This window comes from Schistocerca gregaria, chromosome 4, assembly GCF_023897955.1.
Source record: "Schistocerca gregaria isolate iqSchGreg1 chromosome 4, iqSchGreg1.2, whole genome shotgun sequence".
In the NCBI taxonomy this organism is placed as follows: domain Eukaryota; kingdom Metazoa; phylum Arthropoda; class Insecta; order Orthoptera; family Acrididae; genus Schistocerca; species Schistocerca gregaria.
The window spans coordinates 773385650-773408359 of record NC_064923.1 but is presented as its reverse complement, the minus strand read 5'-3'; the positions used below and the strand labels follow the sequence as shown (position 1 = coordinate 773408359).

The following is a 22710-nucleotide window of genomic DNA, read 5'->3' as shown; positions in this document are numbered from 1 at the left end:
TAATGGAAATTTGAGAAAAGCAATTGTCACCGAAGTTAATTTGTCGGTAAAGAGGGAGGAAAGGGTTACATCTAAATGAAAGGAAAAATGCAAATGAAACTGAAGGAAATTAATTTTGAAAAGGGGTAAAGTTAATAAACAAAGTAAATGTGCGGTCGTTACGTTAACAATTAACTGGCGTTTATTAGATATTTTAGATTTGGTGAAAATTATGGTTCAGAAGAACCACAGCATTACACATTTGGTTCGCCATTACAACCATTTTAGGATCTTTGGATCAAATATCAGTGTTGCTAAATGTTAAAAACAATGTCCTTTGATTGCCAGAGTTACTAAAATGCATCTCTTGTTGGATGGAATGTAGCGGGAATCCAGTTCAGAGAAAGGAGGTACCGCCAACGGGGGGGGGGGGGGGGGGGGGGGGGCGAAGCATATGATTAGGGACAGTGTCAAGTATAGGGACCTTTAGGGCGGCATTAGAAGCACTGTAGGATTTTTTAATACTTCCGAATCATTATTAAGGTTTTATTAAGGTTTAACGTACCGTTGGCGTGAAAGTTCATTAGAAAGGGAATGGAAATTCGAACCGGATACAGATGCGGAAGGATTCAACTGTGTCCTTTTGCATTACGCCTTTGTGACTAAGGGAAGGAACAGAAAATCGGACTCTGTATAATCAGATGAGGATATGATCCGGTGACCTACTGAATGATACTCCAGAGCCGGAACAACTTACCCTATCGTTCGCTCTCAGAATTTCCGTTTGATATACATATTATAGAAAATAAGTAGTACTCTTAACAAATGCATGGTGGTTATTGTGCGTAGGATCTGTGTTTGCCTCTTACAACGAGGATCAGACCCTGAGACGGCTGTGGTGTGTTGCAGGCGGCGCTGGGCTTCAACGTCCCCAACACGGAGGGCCTCAGCTGGCTGTGCGGAGGGACCCTCATCAGTGACCAGTTCGTCCTCACCGCGGCCCACTGCTGCGCCAACAGGGTCACGTGAGTACTGGACTGCTGCTTCTACAAAAATGGGTGGAACACAGTGTTCCCCTGCACACGTTTTGCTGGGCACATCTGTCACGAGTTAGTTTTCTATAGATGGTTATACCTTTATAACCACAAGTGTACATTCCACTACAAAAATCTCTTAACCGATGGCCGTCTTTTTTACGCTCAGTCGTTGCTGCCACAGTAAGAGAAGTTCACTGATGACTTAGGCAATTCATCAAGTTGCCCCATCCAACAAACACGTTACATATCCGTTTGTCTTGTTGTTTGAGGTGTATATTTGCTCTCTCATGTCGGTCGGAGATCAACGAAATCTTAAAGCTTCAGAGATCGATCTCAGGGGAGCAGCGAATCTTAATTTCGCTTTCTTATGGTCCAAGTATTTTCTCTCCCGCAAGGAATTAACTATGAGTTGATCAGTTAACTGGAGGCGTTTTGAAATATCTGTCATTTACGTATGTGCTCCCTCCGTTTGAAAGTAACAAACGTCATACCTCGGTGTGTCAGCTCCAAGTATGCTGTAAATTTTTTTTTTTTTTTTTTAAATGAACAGACCTTCGTTTGAATCTATCGTCATTTATTTAATTATGGCCCACTATTCGGCCTTTTATGCCATTTTCAAGTGATTGTAACGCCATGAAACGCCGAAACTTTGGTCATAATTAAATAAACAATAATACAGCCAAATGTCAGTGTGTTCATTTAAAAATTATTGTATGACTGTTTCTTAGCAACATAGAAAACTATGCAGTAACTGTAGGTCAGGAGTGGAGAACGCAGCTACGAGAACCGCCGCGTACGTGTGTTCCAGGGGACGGCCAGTCACGGTGCGTCTGGGAGTGATCAACCTCACGGCGACAGCAGGCGGCGCAGACTACGGCATCTCAGAAGTGGTGCTGCACCCCAGCTACAGGAAGCGGCAGTCGTACGGCGACATCGCGCTGCTGAGGCTGGACAGGAGGGTGGAGTTCAGCGACGCCGTCTTCCCCGCCTGCCTCAGCACGCAGGACGGAGACCCGCCGAGCTTCACCGCCGCTTCACGAACGCTGCCGGTGAGTGGAGCGGCCAGCTTGTCTCAACTCCTGTCACTGTCCAGCACGGTACGCCAGTGAACGTTTCCTCAAATACGTGACCTTGGAAATATACCTTTCTGCGTATCTTTGAAATTTCGAGCAAACCACATAATTATCATCCTTCACTCATTGTTTTAAGCCTCAAAAATCGTTACTCGAAACAAAAAATTGTGCTTACCTGGATGAAAATGAAACTCTTCAAACCAGCTCATAATACTGAAGAGTGCGATTAACAGCTTCCTAAACTAATAGATCAACCAGCATGAGAAAGCATTCAGTCTTCACGAGATGTAGACCTACGATCAGTTATCCATTGACACTGGAAGCAGAGTGGTATATATGGAAACATTTATGGCCGTAAATGTGGGCCACTGATCTTGCGTGGCTTAGAGCGGAACACACGGACAGGTAATTGGCGTGGTATCTGCATAAAGGTAGAGACGGTTACTATGTTGGCCTTTCATTTACTGGCGCTTCTTCAGAAGAAGCAGTGAAAGCTAGTTGGGGTGACACAGTGTTTAAAAAAGGAGAAAATAAAATAAAATAAAATAAAAAAGGGCCACATCTGAGTAGATCTCGCACCTTGAGGATTCCTCACAAACTTAATTATGTATAGAGGCAGATCATCTGTTCCTCGAAGCGAGACTGTCCACCATGTTTACGTGTTAGCGACGCTAATACTGGCGAGATATCAGCCCCAGGGATTCCAAGCTTTTCGATAATATTTTAATTACAGTCACATAAATGTGACATAAAAAGTCAAATTTGGGACAGGTAAAGTCTTTATCGCTCATATGACATATTTCGGAATTCATCCATCATCAGACACCCAGGAACAGTTACTGCACGTAGATATGGCGCGTCAAGTTGTAAGTGAGGGAAACAGTCGCAGACCAGACCTCAGTTTGTGACATAAATCTCAGCCTCATACATCGACTCATTCATGAGAAAAAGAGTTTTCAGCAATCGGGCTGACACTGACTAGCGGACAACAAAGCCACCCTATAAGGGTTCAGTTTTTACCGACTGAGGCACGACGGAATCCTAAAAGTTGGAAAAATCTGGGCAAATATTTTGTGTGAAAGGAAGAAGCATTTTACCTGCCTCACTTACTGCACACGGCATGGAGCATCATTGACAGGAGTGTAATGCCTTCTATACTCTATTGTATTCATAGTTGTAGACAAATCATTTTACAAAATATATGACCGGATTTTTTTTCGTAGCTTTTTTTATCTTCAAGTTTATTCAGAAGACATGAGTTATAATCTATTTCAAACCGATCAGTATTCTATTATTATTAAAGTGTACAGGTCAAGAGTAAACGGCGGAGCTTCAATCTATGCTGTAATTTAACTTGACAGAAACGAATACGTTCGTATCGATACGCTTTGGATGAGGTAGCGGCGGCGCTTTGATTCGGAACTGTGGCGCGTGGCGTGTGTTCGCTGTAGCTGACTGTGGGTGATGAGGTGCCGCTCAAGCAGGGAAGAAAGAGGGGAGGTCTCTGCCGGTACGGAGGGGACCAGCCTGCCAGCAACGAGGTGGTCCAGGACACTGGGGGGTGCTGATGCTGGTAGGCGGGAGTGTTTCGCGTTTGGAGGTGGCTGCGCTGTGTGTAGTCACACGTCAAGTCGTCGCTTCTTTCGGCGAATTCCTTTGCTGTTGCGGAACATTCGATGTGCTAGGACCAGCTTCCAATTCTACCACAAGTGTACGTTATTGAATTTTACGTACAGAGAGGCAGTTGGCAGACATCACCTCAGTATAACGTAAGTTAATGGTGAGCGTTTTGTCCTGTACTGCATAATAACAGAGTTGTGCCAAAGGCGTGTGTACTTGTTGGCTCGTTGGTCCAACAATAAGATTTTTTTCCCCTTTCAACCTGTTAAGGAGGTGCCAGTGACACCTTGTGTGTGTTTTGGGGTTTGTGAGCGGGCCCATAACCACTTGCTTGGTACTTTGAGGTAAACATCTGTTGGCTGCTCTTACTCAAATGCCCGCTGTTCTGCCAAAGAGTCCACGCAGTAACTACTTAGTCATAGCTGAGTTTATATGGGCAGTTCTGGGATGTTAAGTATGCAAAAATGTTTCCTTCTTTTAAATGGTATGGATTGTTTTGAGGTACTACTGTCTATGTGGTAACATTTGTTTCTGTTTCAGAGCCCTAAAACTTAACTGTTCTTTTCCTACACGCGTTAAACTAGCGACAACTTGCGACCGGTATCGAATGAAACAACCAGCCTGACAAAATTTATAAGCGCGGCCCTGGCGTTCTTCGTCGGCATGAAAGCTGGTTTGCAGTTTAACCTGCATTAATGGAAGTCAGTCTGAACAAATTTTAAATCCATGGAACAGTACAACGTTTGCTCTAATTCTTGGCGCCTGTACAATAGATTTTCATGTTACATTGGCTAATTAGGCCGCTGATATCTTTTGATGCTAAAGTATCTTATTGTTGGCTCCTTTCAAAATACTTTTCTGTATTACATTGTCTGATTTGGACTTTGCTGCTTTTAAAGATTTATGAAGGCAAACAGTCCATTAATTGGCGTCTGTAAACTATATTGTTAGCAGCGATTTCTGATCCAATTATTTGCACTGCTTTAATTAATTCTGATGTTAAATGCTGTGGTTATATAATTGGGGTTTGATGTCAAGATGAGGCTTTAAGAACTGGCGCCTTAAATAATGGTTAGCGTGAAAACTTATCGGATCATTTATTGCCAACATGGCAACATCTTTTAAGTTTTATAGCATTTGATGTATGATACACAGTCTGTTAATAGCTTGCACATATTTAACTGAATAATTAAATGTGCTTAGTCTACCCTTCTGTACCTCATCTAAATTTTTTGTGTTAAATGAAATAGTGAAATCTTTATTGAGAGTGGATTCAGTGGCTTACCACTCCCTTGATAACCTCAGTATATACAGTTTTACACATTCTACAGTAACAACTTTTTACGCGCAGAATAGTTAGATCTGGGAGATATGAACTTTTTGACACTTCATTTACACAGCAGCTGTCGATAAACATGACAGTTCTTACTTACATCACTAATAAGGTATTTCTTAACTACTTCAAGAGATTGAACCTTTTTTCACAACTAGATCTTTGTTTGTCAGTATGATATCTCATTTTCTATTTCCCACTCTTCGTTTGGCTATGAAAATTCGGGCAAAAATCTGTTACGTTATTTCTAGGGAGTCTTGTTTTTGATCAACTCAAATATTTAATAAAAAAGTGAGGCACAGCGAAAGCATTTACTGCTTAATTGACAATAATTATGTAATGACTGGAGCAGTGTTTACGCTAGTGTAACTCATGAGAGAATGAAAATACGTAGCATGATTGTTTTGAGTTCATAAAAAACTGAAATCTTGCAGGAACAAACGTGAAGAAACACTTGAAATCGACACAATAGAAATGGCCGCTAGCGTTATTAGTATTCATGTAGTCGTAATGTATTTCATTGTGAATGTCGTAAGTGTAACTACGCCGTTTAGAGTCCGTGCCGTTCACAAACGTATTACAGACATCAGAGAGAGAGAGAAATGGGATAATGTGGAGCCAGTGACAGCGTAGAACCTACACCTCTCCAATTTCATCGAACGATTGCACTCGAAGGGAACCTACGAAGAGGCAGAAACTGAACCAAAGACCTTGGCTGAGTGTTTGGCAAACAGGAAGAGTACGTCAGTACTTCTGCTCCCATTAGCGAGATACACAGCAGAGATTAAAACCTCTCCCGGCAGCAGAATCAGCGCCAGCTACCTGCCGTTCGAGCGTCAGCGCCGGCCGCTGCCCAGACAAATTTGTCCTCGGACGCTGGTCCCCCACTGAGCCGAGCACCCACTGCCCGCCTGCTCCACGCCTACGTCTGCGTCACGACGCAGAGCACATTAGCGTCGCTGGAGCTCCGAGGCGTCCGATTAAATCTGAAGACGTCGAAGGCTCGTGAGGCGTGACGTCTGCTCGGAACGTCACTCTCAACTGTGATACAAATGTGACCCGATGAAGTAATTATGTATCCTGCCGCTTGACAGGGGAGTGGCATCAGAACATATGTTACATTAGATACGTGGGCGCCAAGCAATAGGTGACAAAATTCTGCCAGTTATGTCATTCCACAGAACTGGCTGCTAAGCTATTCGTTATGTTTCAAATGGTTCAAATGGCTCTGAACACTAAGGGACTTAACTTCTGAGGTCATCAGTCCCCTAGAACTTAGAACTACTTAAACCTAACTAACCTAAGGACATCACACACATCCATGCCCGAGGCAGGATTCGAACCTGCGACCGTCGCGGTTCATGCGGTTCCAGACTGTAGCGCTTAGAACCGCTCGGCCATTCGGGCCGGCTATTCGTTATAGCAGCGTCTATAGCCTCAGAGAACTTGAAGCGGATTCTTCATTTCGTAGTTATTCCATATCCCACTTGACTCTACGTGACTAGTCTCTTAAGCATCAGACTACTCTAGACGATAACTAAACCGTGATATGAGTGTATATATGCTCTTGGATACCCCTTATAATCCAATATCTGAATTCGGAATCTCTACATGACCTTGACAAAAATGTAACTGAAATCCTCCCGTATCTCGGCGTCCTCTCCAGGTATCCATCCTCTTCTTGTGAATCTTGAACAGGATTTTACTTTTTGCTGTAAATTGCAGTACTCAATTAATCTTTCTCCTATCTCGCTCCTACTAATAAAGCCCATATTCTCCTGTAACTCTTTCTTCAACTCCCTCCTCTACAACAGCATTCCAGTCCCCCACGGATATTATATTTTCATCTCCGTTTAGGTATTAATTTACCTTTTCGATATCGTCATATACTTCCCCTGTCTCTTAGTTGTCTAGTTATGGCGTCGGAATGTATTCCTGGACTATCGGCGTTGTTAGTTTGATGTGGATTCTGATGAGAACAACCCTATCACAGAACTCTTCACAGTAATACACTCTCTACCCTATCTTCCTACTCATACTGAACCCTACTCCCCTTTACCACTCTCTGCTGCTGCTGATATTACGCTACACTCGACTGATCAGAAATACTTGTCTTCTTTGCATTTCACTTTACTGGCATTTATCTTTTCAGATTTTCTGGTTTCCATACGGCGTTACACTTCTGACATTACACGCTCCGACTCATAGAACCTTTCGTAGGTTATTCAACATTTTTCTCATGGTTAGCTCCCCATTGGCAGTCCCCTCCCAGAGATCCGAATGGGGGACTATTCAGGAATCTTTTGCTAATGGAGAGATCATTGTCGCACTTTTTCAGTTTGAGGCCACATGTCCTGTACGTACACATTAAGTGTCTTTAACACAGAGGTTTCCTTTGCCCTCTGACCCTAACGGCGTTGATCGTTGCTGACTGTTCCGTTTTTTAGCGGCAGTTTTCCTCCCCAGACAGAGCCATGAACCTCTGTCCACCTGGACAAGGCCGTTGGCAGGAGGGTGACTTCTCGTGCCGGATGTCATTGGCTGCCATCGCTGATAATTTTTATTCGAAAATTAAGCAGTGTCGGTGTTCGAACACGTGCCCTTGGAGGTTATGATTGCTAATCATAGACGGTACCTCTAGACAACTGTTTCTCAACGAGAAAGTTACATAATAAATATTTTATTTGCCTGTTTACTGGTTCATATCTATAGCAGTGATGCACAATGATACCTCCGCGCCACCGTATCGTACCACGCCACCACACGAGTGAAGAAAGAATGGTGCTGTGCAACTCTGGCGCGGACACTGCACCGCGTACCAGGACTACACAGCCGGCCGGAGTGGCCGTGCGGTTCTAGGCGCTACAGTCTGGAGCCGAGCGACCGTACTGTCGCACGTTCGAATCCTGCCTCGGGCATGGATGTGTGTGATGTCCTTAGGTTAGTTAGGTTTAAGTAGTTCTAAGTTCTAAGTCCCATATTGATCAGAGCCATTTGAACCAAGTCATTCGACCGTCATCACACGCATAGAAGCTGCTGCGAAACTAACGAGACGACGGCAAATATATTCTAAAAGCGACAACAGCACAAGTCTTGTAAACTGCTCACTCAACTCTACGAGATAGTGGCAGCCACGGTGTAAGAAAAGGTAAACTTGTTCTGGAACCACATCTGGTAGCCGAATGCTAGAAATAAGAAAGTCTGATGGTACATCCATCTTTCGTGTGCGGTTGATTGACAACCGATGAACAGGAATATCGTGACCATGGGCCAATTCCAGAACTGCAAGACGGGTGGAGGCGGCAAAACACAAAATAGTATTTGGGCTGATCGCACAAAAGAATGTGAGAGAATCTCTTAATGATTTTCGACGAAGAAAATTTGATAAAAAAGAGCACAGAGTTACAATGAGCCTACGAAAAAAAGAATGCAGCATTTACACAGGCGTTTTTCTGCACACGGGGAATTCACCCTCGTATTGCATCGTGGATTGCTCCGGCGACAACGAACTCTGTAGTGCGGGCGCTGCAGCGCTGAGTGCTGCGAGAATGACGTCGGAATGCCGGCAAATACGTGTGACACTTCCACTAATCGACAAGGGAACATTGGTAAGTATTTCGGGTTTGAGTTACTTTAATGCCCTTTCCATAAGACAATGATTAATTTTAAGAGAAGATCGCACACAGGTGTAGTGATCCAGTGTTCAACAACCAACCCGTTCTCCTACTTCGGGCTCTTATCATGTTTTTTTTTGTTTTCACTGCATGACGTCCGATTGCCCACCTGTCGTTTCATCCAAGGTTTTACCCAGGAGGGAAGTGTTTTTATGCGCACTTGCACCTTGGAAGTCGTGGCACATGAAGTGTTAGTTTTATATAACTTGTAGATATACCTCCAGAGTAACAATGAAAACACAATAAACAGTTATTGCGGATATCAACTTGTTTTCAGTCTAATGTAGACTGTTTCACCATCTCGTATTTTAAATTGACTTTGTAAAGCAGGGCCATTATTCTTGCCTCATGTGGCTCACCCGTCAGTGGCCTCGGCGTCTGTCGTCAGAACACAGTGCAGTCCCTCGGCTCGGACGACGACCGAGTGCAGGTCTTCGGCGACACAAGCAGGGTCACTCACCGCTGAGCCACGTGTCCGGACTCTTGGGCACGGCTGAGCAGGCTTGTCCGACGTAAGGCAGCGTGCCGGGAAGGGAAGCAAGTGAGCCGGAACGATATCCGCTTTGGCTACCACATCACTCACTCACTCACTCAAATTTCGCTTGACTCTGAAGTGCGTGGATGCTTGCAACAGGGTGGCGTAACCGTCTGGCAGCGGCTCCGGTAGATACGCAGCAGCTTCCTGCGGAGCATCACGTGTGTGTGGGGGGGGGGGCGGTGTCCGGTGTCAAGTATGCTCGTGCACATGTTGCGTCACTGAGAGCTTCAGAAACACCTCGCACACACCTCTGTATTTGAAATTTCCTGGAAGATTAAAACTGTGTGCCGGACCGAGACTCGAACTCAGGACCTTTCCTATCTCGGGTAAGTGCTCTAACAACTGAGCTACCCATGCAGGTTGGGTAGCTCAGCTGTTAGAGCACTTGCCCGGAAAAGGCAAAGTCCCGAGTTCGAGTCTCGATCCGGCACACAGTTTTAATCTTCCAGGAAGTTTCATATCAGCGTACACTCCGCTATAGAGTGAAAATTTCATTCTAGACCTCTGTATTTTCTCTTCATTTCATTCCATGAGAGATTAGACCAGAAACAGTGTTCGTTCCGTTGGCCCATAATGATGAAAATATATCTGAATCGCTGTTGTCACTGAAACCAGCAACGGCTTGAAAAAGAATTAATGGTGTGTGAAGAGGGTGGAACACATTATGCGTGTAAACAGAAAAAGCATGTATTCTCCGTTTTTAGAAGAGCACTATAAACGTCTCCAGGAAGAACTAATAATGATTTTAACAGTAACTGTTTCGCGCAACTGAAAATTTAATTTAGATTTCTGAAACTGAAATTTTGTTACAGGAGCATGTAGGTAGAATACTGTACTATTTCTAACCCGTATCAGAAAATGTCCACCTTGCTCCAATTTTAATACCAACCCAACACGACGGACCATCACTCTGAAGTTTGACAACATCCACAGGAAAAAAAGCCTCTTCGAAACGGGAGCGCTCGATGAACGATTTAACCTGCTGACATGCAACACCTTGTGACCTAGTAATAGTGCGTAAAACAGGTGTCGATATAATACAGCTGACATTAATGAGCGCGAATGGATCGTCTTCGCAACGGGCGCTAGTAATAATATGAAGGTACAAAATCGAAAAATGAATCGGCTAATGTTTAATGCAAGATGTAATGTTTTTGCGACACAGATTGATCAAAGGGATCAATAAAAGCAAAAACTGCGTTACATGACATGCTCTCTGTGATGCACTTTGGGCATATTTGCCACCAAAGACGCAAATATAACGTTAGATGAAAATCTGGATGTGAGGGTGGAGCAGAGGCCGCCACAGAGTGCTCCCTCCCTTCCTCCCTCCCTCCCCCCTTGGTTCCGTGAGCCCGCCGCGCGCCTCGGGGTGGCGCGACGCGGGTGTAGCGGCCTGGGACCTCCTTCCCCTCTCCGCTGCTACCTGTCACCAGCGACGAGCGTCGCCTACGATTTCCTCGTCTGCTCCACCGGCGGTATGTAACACGCCTGACAACCACTTACAAGGCAGTCGGCGAAGTCTGATAGTAGAGCCCTCAACAATGGCGCCTGTTGCTGCACGTGTTGCGGTGTCCTGCGTGTCGCTCTTATTGTTGTAATTTGCAACGTGTAGCCCTCTCTTCCTCCAAGGTGAGTCTAAGTACGACACCTAAGTTGGCTTTCACTATTTCGACCTACTTGCATTTGTTTCTATTTCTTGTGGACACGTCTCCTACTGCAACTAACTAATTTTATCAGATAAGGAACCTGCCATCAGTGTAAAATAATATCTGCTGTAGAACTTCAAGGTTGGGTAGTTGTTGACATAACGAAGATGCTTTGTCGAATGCTGGACTCTGTAGTGGAAAAATAACAAGCCAATGTGTGGTTAAGGATCTCCGAAGGATTAGTTACATGTACACAATGGTATGAAAGTATTTTAATATCATTCCCTATAAGTATTCCAAGTATACATGGTGCAGGATAACTATGGCCTTCATCCAATTGGCACAGTACAACGGATTTCTGCGGAGTCAGATTTACTAAAAGCCAGAACACAATGTATTAGTTATCCCATTAAAAGAGAACATGGGTTTGATGGCATTTCCAGCAAGATACTTAAAGCTTGTTCCCCACAGATAAGTAGGATTCTCAGCCACGTATGTAATATCTCTTTGGAGCAGGGTGTTTTCCCCGACAGACTGAAATATGCCATTGTAAAACCATTGCATAAGAAGGGTGATACGTCGGATGTCAACAACTATCGCCCAATCTCTTTTCTGACAGCTCTATCAAAAATGTTTGAGAAAGTAATGTATTCATGAGTAGCCTCCCATATATGTAAAAATAAAGTACTAACAAAATGTCAGTTTGGTTTTCAGAAAGACTTTTCAACAGAAAATGCTATATACGCTTTCACTGATCAAATATTAAATGCTCTGCATAACTGGACATTACCCATTGGTATTTTCTGTGATCTCTCAAAAGCCTTTGAATGTGTAAATCATGGAATTCTTTTAGATAAACTAAATCATTATGGTTTGAGGGGGCAGTGCACAAATGGTTTAATTCATACTAGACTGGAAGAATGCACAAAGTTGAAATAAGTGGTTCATGTAATGTTAATACAACAGCTGATTCCTCAAACTGGGGGGCCATCAAGTACGGGGTCCCACAGGGTTCGGTCTTAGGTCCTTTACTGTTCTTGATACACATTAATGACTTACCATTCCATATTGATGGAGATGCAAAGTTAGTTCTTTTTGCTGATGATACAAGTATAGTAATAACATCCAAAACCAAGAACTAAGTGATGTAATTGTAAATGATGTTTTTCACAAAAATATTAAGTACTTCTCAGCAAACGGACTCTCTTTAAATTTTGATAAAACACAATATATACAGTTCCGTACAGTAAATGGTACAACTCCAGTAATAAATATTGACTTTAAACAGAAGTCTGTAGCTAAGGTAGAATTTTCTAAATTTTTAGGTGTGTCCATTGATGAGAGGTTAAACTGGAAGCAACACATTGATGGTCTGCTGAAACGTCTGAGTTCAGCTACGTATGCTATTAGGGTTACTGCAAATTTTGGTGATAAGAATCTCAGTAAATTAGCTTACTATGCCTACTTTCATTCAGTGCTTTCGTATGGTATCATATTCTGGGGTAATTCATCGTTGAGTAGAAAAGTATTCATTGCTCAAAAACGTGTAATCAGAATAATTGCTGGAGCCCACCGACGGTCATCCTGCAGACATCTATTTAAGAATCTAGGGATCCTCACAGTAACCTCACAGCATAGATATTCACTTATGAAATTTGTTGTTAATAATCCAACCCAGTTCAAAAGTAATAGTAGTGTGCATAGTATAACACCAGGAGAAAGGATGGTCTTCACTATGCAGGGTTAAATCTGACTTTGGCACAGAAGGGGGTAAATTATGCTGCCACAAAAGTCTTTGGTCACCTACGAAACAGCATCAAAAGCCTGACAGATAGTCAACCAACATTTAAAAATAAATTAAAAGAATTTCTAGATGACAACTCCTTCTACTCATTGGCTGAATTTTTAGATATAAATTAAGGGAGGGAAAAAAACTAACTTAAGCATTAGTGTCATGCAATATTTTGTGTAATGTAATATCTTGTACAGACATCTTTCATTAACCTGACACGTTCCACATCATTACGAAGTGTCGTATTCTTGATCTATGGAACAAGTATTAATCTAATCTAATCTAATCTAATCTTTGGAATACTCATGTGGGAGTGGCACCAGGTGATCATGTGGCCATTCACCAGTGTGATAAGTCATGGCAGCGAAGTTTTGCATAAGTGCCAGTCGGGTGTACGGAATCAGCATGTTTGAAGGTGCGATATAAGGGGAATAAGGGGGTATCGTTAGTAGACGAGCCCGTGAACATACTGCCAATGACCCTGCCCAATTTGTTGGTGCAGCATTGAGAACTCACGACTCTGTATACAGTGGGTGGTCTAGCACTCGTGACAGTGATACACGAAGAAAGGACGGTGGTCGTGAATAGATCGCAAGCAGCAGTGACCCACAGACGAGCAGCCCGCCATGTCAACAGCAGAAGGTTCGAAAACCGACAGGGATTTGATGTTGCCAGTGAAGGCAAGTCCATCAGAAGCACGTCCCAAGTGAGCGACATCATGAGCTGGATACTTTGCAAAAGGCCCTTGATAACACTGCCCATGTTCAGTGGGGCAAAGTACACAAAAAATGGATAGTAGCTCAAAGGAGGCATCTTGTGTGGTTCGAGCAGTCATTTTTCCCTCTCAAGCGGAACAAGACGACGAATTCGCTGTCGATTTAATAAGGTGTTTTAACAATAAGAAGTTGAGAGAGTAGTTCAGGTGCCGGCAGCGTGGCCAAGCGGTTGTAGGCGCTTCATTCGGAACCGCGCGACTGCTACTGTCGCAGGTTCGAATCCTGCCTCAGGCATAGACGTATGTGATGTCCTTAGGTTTAAGCAGTTCTAAGTTGTAGGGGACTGATGTTAAGTCCCACAGTGCTCAGACTCATTTGAACCCTTTGTAGTTGAGGTCAGGGATGTCCGGTGTGTTTATCGCACAACGATCTGAGCCCGCTCACTGAGAGTAGTGAGACCATCAAACTGGATGGCGATTAAGTGTTGCCCTTTCTTCGTCTTCATGATGAGTACACTGTGAACACTGCCATATTGGAAGATGACAAATGCTGTGTTCACAGGACTTCAAGCACAGTGTAGTGGTTTAATGAAAATTTAGGCAGGCTATCACATGTTAATTGGTGTGTTAAATCACACAAACGTAATCTTACAGAAAATGTCCCGGACTATTGTGAACAGTCCATAAAATTTATGAAATAATATTCGTACAATTTGGTACCGCTATGAGATTTAATCGTTAACGTGTCACTTCATCTGGTTACGTCGTACAGGAGGAAACCTATGGTAATCCTTCTCATAGAAGTAAGGATATTACCAGAGTCAGAAGCGGCCTTAGACGGTATTAGCACTACGAGTCCCGGCACCCAGTCTGCTCGTCACTTAACGTGGCCGCTACAGCTGGCCCACTGGACAGTGGAGGTGACTTCCCTGATGTCGGCAGAGGGCGCCGCCTGCCCCCCCGGCAGCTGCCTCCGAGTGCGCCACTGCCCGGCTGCTCTGCTCGCCATCCGCCAGCGCCGACCGCTGCCCCCGCGCTGCGGCTTCGACGGCCTGGAGGAGGTCGTCTGCTGCCCGGGGGCGGAGGCGGGGGCGGAGGAAGGCGACTCCAACGACATCCCCAGCGGCGACGCCTGGGCCTTCCCTGCGGCAGACCGTCGGCCACACACTCTACCCTGCTCTGCTCCACCCCCACCACTCCTCTGGACTCACTCTCACAGTGGACCAGCAATGCTCACTCGTGCTGCTTTACTTGTTATCATTTACATCTGACTCACTACACTGTTACTAATAAAAGTCGTCTTTTTACTATATCATGTTGCTGTTGTTGTTGTTGTGGTCTTACTAAATATGATTAAGAGAATTTTCTGTGCTGTTTTTAAAAGGTTTTAAATTTTGTTGTATATGTGTTTATATCTATATGGTTGTCATACGTCATTCAAAAATGTGAGAGTGTCAAAATTAATGCCAAAGCATGTGAGTACAATCACTTTACTTAAATTTGAATAATAATGAATTTGTGATTTTTAAAAGTTTTTACACAGTGTTGTGTATTTTTGTACCTACATTGTATTTTAAACTGTATCTGTCATATAGGCTTTTGGAACTGTTGTTGTTTTTGTGGTCTTCAGTCCTGAGACTGGTTTGATGCAGCTCTGCACGCTACTCTATCCTGTGCAAGCCTCTTCATCTCCCAGTACCTACTGCAACCTACATCCTCTGCTTAGTGTATTCATCTCTTGATCTGCCTCTACGATGTTTACCCTCCACGCTGCCCTCCAATGCTAAATTTGTGATCCCTTGATGCTTCAGAACATGTCCTACCAACTGGTCCCTTCTTCTTGTCAAGTTGTGTTACAAACTCCTCTTCTCCCCAATTCTGTTCAATACCTCCTCATTAGTTATGTGATCTACCCATCAAATCTCCAGCATTCTTCTGTAGCACCACATTTTGAAAGCTTCTATTCTCTTCTTCTCCAAACTATTTATCGTCCATGTTTCACTTCCATACATGGCTACACTCCATACAAACTTTCAGCAACGACTTCCTGACACTTAAATCTATACTCGGTGTTAACAAATTTTTATTGTACAGAAACGCTTTCCTTGCCATTGCCAGTCTACATTTTATATCCTCTCTACTTCGACCATCATCAGTTATTTTGCTCCCCAAATTGCAAAACTTCTTTATTACTTTAAGCATCTCATATCCTAATCTAATTCCCTCTTCATCATCCGAATTAATTCGACTACATTTCATTATCCTCGTTTTGCTTTTGTTGATGTTTATCTTATATTCTCTTTTCAAGTCATTATCCATTCCGTTCAGCTGCTCTTCCAGGTTCTTTGCTGTCTCTGACAGAATTACAATGTCATCGGCAAACCTCAAAGTTTTCATTTCTTCTTCTTGGATTTTCATTCCTACTGCAAATTCGTCTTTTGTTTCCTTTACTGCTTGCTCAATATACAGATTGAATAACATCAGGGAGAGGCTACAACCCTGTCTCACTCCCTTCCCAACCACTGCTCCCCTTTCATGTCCCTCGACTCTTATAACTGCCATCTGGTTTCTGTACAAATTGTAAATAGCCTTTCGCTCCCTGTATTTTACCCCTGCCACCTTTAGAATTTGAAAGAGAGTATTCCAGTCCACATTGTCGAAAGCTCTCTCTAAGTCTACAAATGCTAGGAACGTAGGTTTGCCTTTCCTTAATCTTTCTTCTAAGATAAGTCGTAGGGTCAGTATTGCCTCACGTGTTCCAACATTTCTAATGAATCCAAACTGATCTTCCCCGAGGTCGGCCTCTACCAGTTTTTCCATTGGTCTGTAAACAATTCGTGTTAGTATTTTGCAGCTGTGCCTTATTAAAATTATAGTTCGGTATTTTTCACATCTGTCAACACCTGCTTTCTTTGGGATTGGAATTATTATATTCTTCTTGAAGTCTGAGGGTATTTCGCCTGTCTCATACATCTTGCTCACCAGATGGTAGAGTTTTGTCAGGACTGGCTCTCCCAAAGCTGTCAGTAGTTGTAATGGAATGTTGTCTAGTCCCGGGGCATTGTTTCGACTTAGGTCTTTCAGTGCTCTGTCAAACTCTTCACGCACTGTCGTATCTGCCATTTCACCTTCATCTACATTTTCTTCCATTTCCAGATTATTGTCCTCAAGTACATCGCCCTTGTATAGACTCTCTACATACTCCTTCCACCTTTCCGCTTTCCCTTCTTTGCTTAGAAATGGGTTTCCTTCTGAGCTCTCTAGCCATTTGTCCTCTAGCCATCGCTCCTTAGCCATTTTTCACTTCCTGTCGATCTCATTTTTGAGACGTTTGTATTCCTTTTTGCCTGCTTCGTTTACTGCATTTTTGTGTTTTCTCCTTTCATCAGTTAAATTCAATATTTCTTCTGTTACCCAACGATTTCTACTAGCCCTCATCTTTTTACCTATTTGATCCTCTGCTGCCTTCACTACTTCATCCCTCAGAGCTACCCAGTCTTCTTCTACTGTATTTCTTTCCCCCATTTGTGACATTTGTTCTTTTATGACCTCCCTGAAACTCTGTACAACCTCTGGTTTAGTCAGTTTATCCAGGTCCCACCTCCTTAAATTCCTACCTTTTTGCAGTTTCTTCAGTTTTAATGTACAGTTCATGACCAATATATTGTGGTCAGAGTCCACATCTGCCCCTGGAAATGTCTTACAATTTAATACTTGGTTCCTAAATCTCTGTCTTATCATTATATAATCTATCTGATACCTTCTAGTATCTCCAGGATTCTTCCATGTGTACAGCCTTCTTTTATGATTCTTGAACCAAGTGTTAGCTATGATTATGTTATGCTCTGTGCAAAATTCAACCAGACGGCTTCCTCTTCCATTCCTTTCCCCAATCCATATTCACCTACTGTGTTTCCTTCTCTCCCTTTCCCTACTCTCAAATTCGTCACCCATGACTATTAAATTTTCGTCTCTCTTCACTACCTGTACTACATAAGTCATCATAAATTTGTTCCGTAGTGATAATGAGGCCGCTTACGCGAGTGGAAATGTTATATGCAGCGTGTATTATATTACTTTTTTTTCTCTTTCTGGCAGCCTGCAGTTCTTACCAAGACATGCGGGATGGCCTGGAAGACTACATTCTAAGCGGGACCTGGCAGGTCCGCATGAATTCCCACACATGGTGAGTGGAGTGTGAAACTCTTACAGCAATGTGCTTCACCATCAACCCTTGTCTGAATGACGTTATAATCAATATTCTTCGACATAACGTGATGCAAGGGTAAGTTTTCAGAACGAATGAATCGGCATTTGTACAATAGAGAACATAGAACAACTATAGCAACTAATTGTTAAGAACAGGATAGCAGTTCTACTACAGCATCTCTGCAATGGCGTCCGGTATTTTCTTTACTTGGGATGCTTAAGGCACTGTGTTTCTGTAATGAAACATATGAGAGACACTTGTTTACTCTTTGGAAGTTGTTTAAGCACAAATATCCACAAAGTTATCCTGACACAAAGGAACGGGTGTACACGTTATGGTTGAAAATGCTGTGCATACCCTTGGTCATTAAAGATATACACTTTCTACAAATATTGATAGAAATATTTTTTTTCGCTAATGGTAAGCCCATTTTACCGGAATATAAAGTCCAGCACGTATTATGGACCAAGATACAGGTGATCTACCTACCTTCCCAATGTACCGCATTTAAGTAATTGTAATAGATACGACTAACCTAAATAATAATAAAAGATCGTTAATCAGGGAAAATAATGTGAGGCTCGGTTATCAACAAATTTTTCTTATGTCAAGTGAACTGTGTTCAGAAGACTCACAAAATCACTAATCCGAGTCACCATGCCATAACATTTTACCGTCTTTGGATCTAATATCGGTGTTGCTAAGTATTAAAAACAACGTCCTTTGATCGACCCGTGATTTTGCCAAAAGATTGTAAAATGAAACTTTCGTTGGATGTAATGTAAGTTTAACCCCGTTTGGTCCACTTTAGCGGCGGGAGGTGTCGGCAACGACCAAAGACTCTGTAGTACAGGAGGGTAGCGAGGAACACTTGATTAGGGGCGGTGGCAAGTACACTGGCCGTTATGCCGATGTCAGACTGATTGTACGATATTTTAATGGTTCAGAATTGAGGTTAAAGTTTTACGTACCATTGACGACAAAGCCCCATTACAGATGTAACGCGGCTTCTAACTGAAAAAAAAAATGCGGTTGGAATTCAACTGTGTCCTTTAGCATTTGACTGTTGTGACTTAGGGAAACTATAGAAAATCTGGCTCAGTACGATCAGACGAGGATATGATGCGGCGACCTACTGAATGAAACCCCAGGGTCGAGACCATTGTTGCCGCTCGTTCGGTCTCAGTATTTCCATTTCAAATAAGTGTTACAGAAAATAAATAGTGCTCTTAACAACAGTACACGGATTTTTGTGTCAGTTCTGTGTATGCCTGGTAAAGTGAGGAGAGAAACCTGGATCAGACTCTGAGACGGCTATGGTGTGTTGCAGGCGGCGCTGGGCTTCAACCTACCGGATACGGAGGGCCTCAGCTGGCTGTGCGGAGGGACCCTCATCAGCGACCGATTCGTGCTCACTGCGGCCCACTGCTGCGCCAACAGGGTCACGTGAGTACTGGACTGCTGCCGCTGCTTCAGCAAGAATTTGGGGGACACAGCACACACATGTGACTCACTTTGCTCTGCACGTCGGTCACGAGTTAGTTTTCGACAGACGGTTATACTTACAGAAGGACACCAATGTATAGCACAACACGAATTCCTCATACTATTCCCATCTTTATGATCCCTTTGTCGACTGTATGTTTAACCCTAATCCATCCACGCGATGAACTCCTTTTCAGTATTGTGAAAAATGCTGATTTCTAATCTTCTTCTTCTGCCACTCAATTACCTCAGGCCTCGAAGGACCTAGGATAAATCCCGAGCGCATTCAGCCTCACAGAGTAATTTCAGGACATACGCAAATGACTGCAACCGGAGAGTTAGTTAAAGGTGTGGCTGCTATCTCCCATAACCTAGTAGGAGTACAACAAACACTAAGTTTCTTTCTTTTTTAATGGTCCACAGATATTAAAAAAACTCAGATGACGTATGAAGATAGTCTTCTCCTCTCTATGACCACTACGATTCTAAATTTACGATTGTCGTGTCTTGTATCCTTCGTACAGCTTGCATTTTATTTCATTATACAGTGAGCTATTCACCATGAGGTATTGCTGTTCCGATACCACAGGCTCCATTACCAAATATTATCACATTCGAGTTGTCATAATGTTAAAATGGCTCTGAGCACTATAGGACCTAACATCTGAGATCATCAGTCCCCTAGAACTTAGAACTACTTAAACCTAACTAACCTAAGGACATTACACACATCCATGCCCGAGGCAGGATTCGAACCTGCGACCGTACAGGTCGCGCGATTTCAGACTGAAGCGCCTAGAACCGCTCGGTCACACTGGCCGGCATCAGGATGTTATTAGGTTTTTAATTTACCACCGGTAAAGAGAAACCTGTTTCTATAATGAGACACATAGATTCACTTATAACAGATCATTAACATATGAGCCAAACTCGAGACTGGCTAGTTCAGTCAGTTACAAAAAGTTTCACTGCGTTATTGTAGAAGTATGGGGGACTTTGCCGTGGTGCAAGACCTACTAAGCACGGTCATAGTTCGGATATCTTCTTCCCCTGGTAATGACAGAGAATGTGGAGATGCCAGGGAAGATACGAACGCTGAAGCCGTGAGCATGACTGAAACGACGGCGTCAGCTGTGATCACTAGGAGTGCTGCTTTTCAACACTGTGGCGTTGCGAAACCAACGTGGGCGGAGAAAGTCTCAAGCTGGCAGCAGAGATCGGGCTTTAGAAAACAGACTCACAATCCTCGTTAAACTTTTGGTCCTCTTGTTACTCGACGTTGCAAAATAAGATGCGGATGTCGAGGTTTTAGCAAAGGAAGTTAGACTTACAGCAGATTCAGATCCTCAGCTACGCTGATACCAAAAATGTCGCAGATATCTTGCAACTGTGTTTGCTATTTGAGATGTACTTGTGCTTTCTGTTGCCACTTGGGATTCAAAAATCGAAATACGAAACGTCCAGAGACTGTTCTCAAGGAAGTGTTCAACCATTATCAGCATCTCTTAATAATTATGTATGAACTGATCGGTTAACAGGATGTTTATTCAAATATATGTCATTAATGTATGCACTCTGTCGATTTGAAAGAAATAAACGTGGTACCTCAGTGTCTCAGCTCCAAGTACGTGGTAATTTTTTTTTTTTTAAATGAACACACCGTCATTTGGCTCTATTGTTATCATTTAATTACGACCCAGCCTTCGGTCTTTTATGCCATTTTCAAGTGACTGTAACGCCATGAAACGGCGAAACTTTGGTCATAATAAAATAAACAATAATAAAGCCAAATGTCAGGGTGTTCATTTAAAAATTATTGTATGAGTGTATCTTAGCAAACATAAAAAACTATGCAGTAACTGTAGGTCAGGAGTGGAGAACGCAGCTACGAGAACCGCCGCGTACGTGTGTTCCAGGGGAAGGCCAGTCACGGTGCGTCTGGGAGTGAACAACCTCACGGCGACAGCAGGCGGCGCAGACTACGGCATCTCAGAAGTGGTGCTGCACCCCAGCTACAGGAAGCGGCAGTCGTACGGCGACATCGCGCTGCTGAGGCTGGACAGGAGGGTGGAGTTCAGCGACGCCGTCTTCCCCGCCTGCCTCAGCTCGCAGGACGGAGACCCGCCGAGCTTCACCGCCGCCGGCTGGGGCGCCACGAACGCTGCCGGTGAGTGGAGCGGCCAGCTTGTCTCAGCTCCTGTCACTGTCCAGCACGGTACGCCAGTGAACGTTTCCTCAAATACGTGACCTTGGAAATATACCTTTCTGCGTATCTTTGCCATTTCGAGCAAACCACATAGTTATCATCCTTCACTCATTGTTTTAAGCCTCAAAAATCGTTACTCGAAACAAAAAATTGTGCTTACCTGGATGAAAATGAAACTCTTCAAACCAGCTCATAATACTGAAGAGTGCGATTAACAGCTTCCTAAACTAATAGATCAACCAGCATGAGAAAGCATTCAGTCTTCACGAGATGTAGACCTACGATCAGTTATCCATTGACACTGGAAGTAGAGTGCTTTATATGAAAATATTTATCAATGTCCAGTCACCTCTCATCGTTCCTTACCGCACTCCCTGTGCTTCCTGGCTCTTTCACTGCCAAACGTACGGTAGGAACAGTCATGTCGTTCCTGGTACAAGCCACACGCGTCGCACGCCATAATTTAAAAGTAAGAAACAAAGTCGTCACTCTCCCTTTGTTCCAGGAACGGGACTGAGCTCTGTGCTTCTGAAGACCACCATCTACCCACGTGCGTTATCACAGTGCCAGAGTGCCTAGAAGGAGAGATTTCCACAAGGAATGGACTCGTCAGTGATCTGTGCCGGAGACCCACAAGGGAAGACTGATACCTGTGTTGTAAGTACTCACTCTGATTGTTATTTATTGTAATAAATCTGTGATATAATTAAGTATGTGCTAATATTTTAATGTGCTTAAGAAACAAACAATGCTTTACTACTTTCCAATCTTAAGATTTCTGCAATGGAAAGCAAGAAACTGTTCTTCGAAAGAGTTAAACACTGTTTTATTTTAACTCCCCTGTGGTAATAATTTATTGTCTTTCATTTTTATATTTTTGTGCTAAAATATCATCATCACAATCTACTGTGATACTGCGTGATTGTTTAGCTATCATCACACTTTGTAATAAAAGTATATTTCATGGAATTTCCTTTTGCCTTTTCTTGCTTAGCAACAAGAATTGGCGTATGATTGTTGACTGTGGCGTTAGTAACCACAAAAATAACACGTTCCTAAAATTGAGGCGTTGTATATGTCGGGCAAAACATACTTCTACACACAATACACAAAAACAACAAAAGTTATTGTGACTCAGTGCAGAATTCTTCCGTTTCATTGCTTCTGTTGAAGCAGGTGTTTCTGTAATGGCCTGTGAAACAAGTTCTATGTTTTTAGAAAAGTATGTGTTTCCATCGTACTGTAAAAAGTATATATTTAGATCTCCCTAGCTCTCCTCATTGTTTTTCATTTTTCACATATTGCCAAGCTTGCAGCAAGAATTAATCAGTAACGAAGATACACCACTCAGTTGTGGATAAACAGATGAATTTTGCGTCTTCATTACGCAATTTAATTG

At 43.2% G+C, this 22710-nt stretch overlaps 1 protein-coding gene across 1 annotated transcript in view; it reads left to right on the top strand.

The window, feature by feature from the left end:
• The window catches only part of LOC126267442 (CLIP domain-containing serine protease 14D-like), a 239147-nt gene that overhangs the window by 2853 nt on the left and 213584 nt on the right, over positions 1–22710 (top strand). The window contains exon 3 of the mRNA XM_049972706.1: positions 889–1004. Within this exon, the coding sequence (XP_049828663.1) occupies positions 889–1004 (116 nt within the window). The remainder of the gene's footprint in view (positions 1–888; positions 1005–22710) is intronic.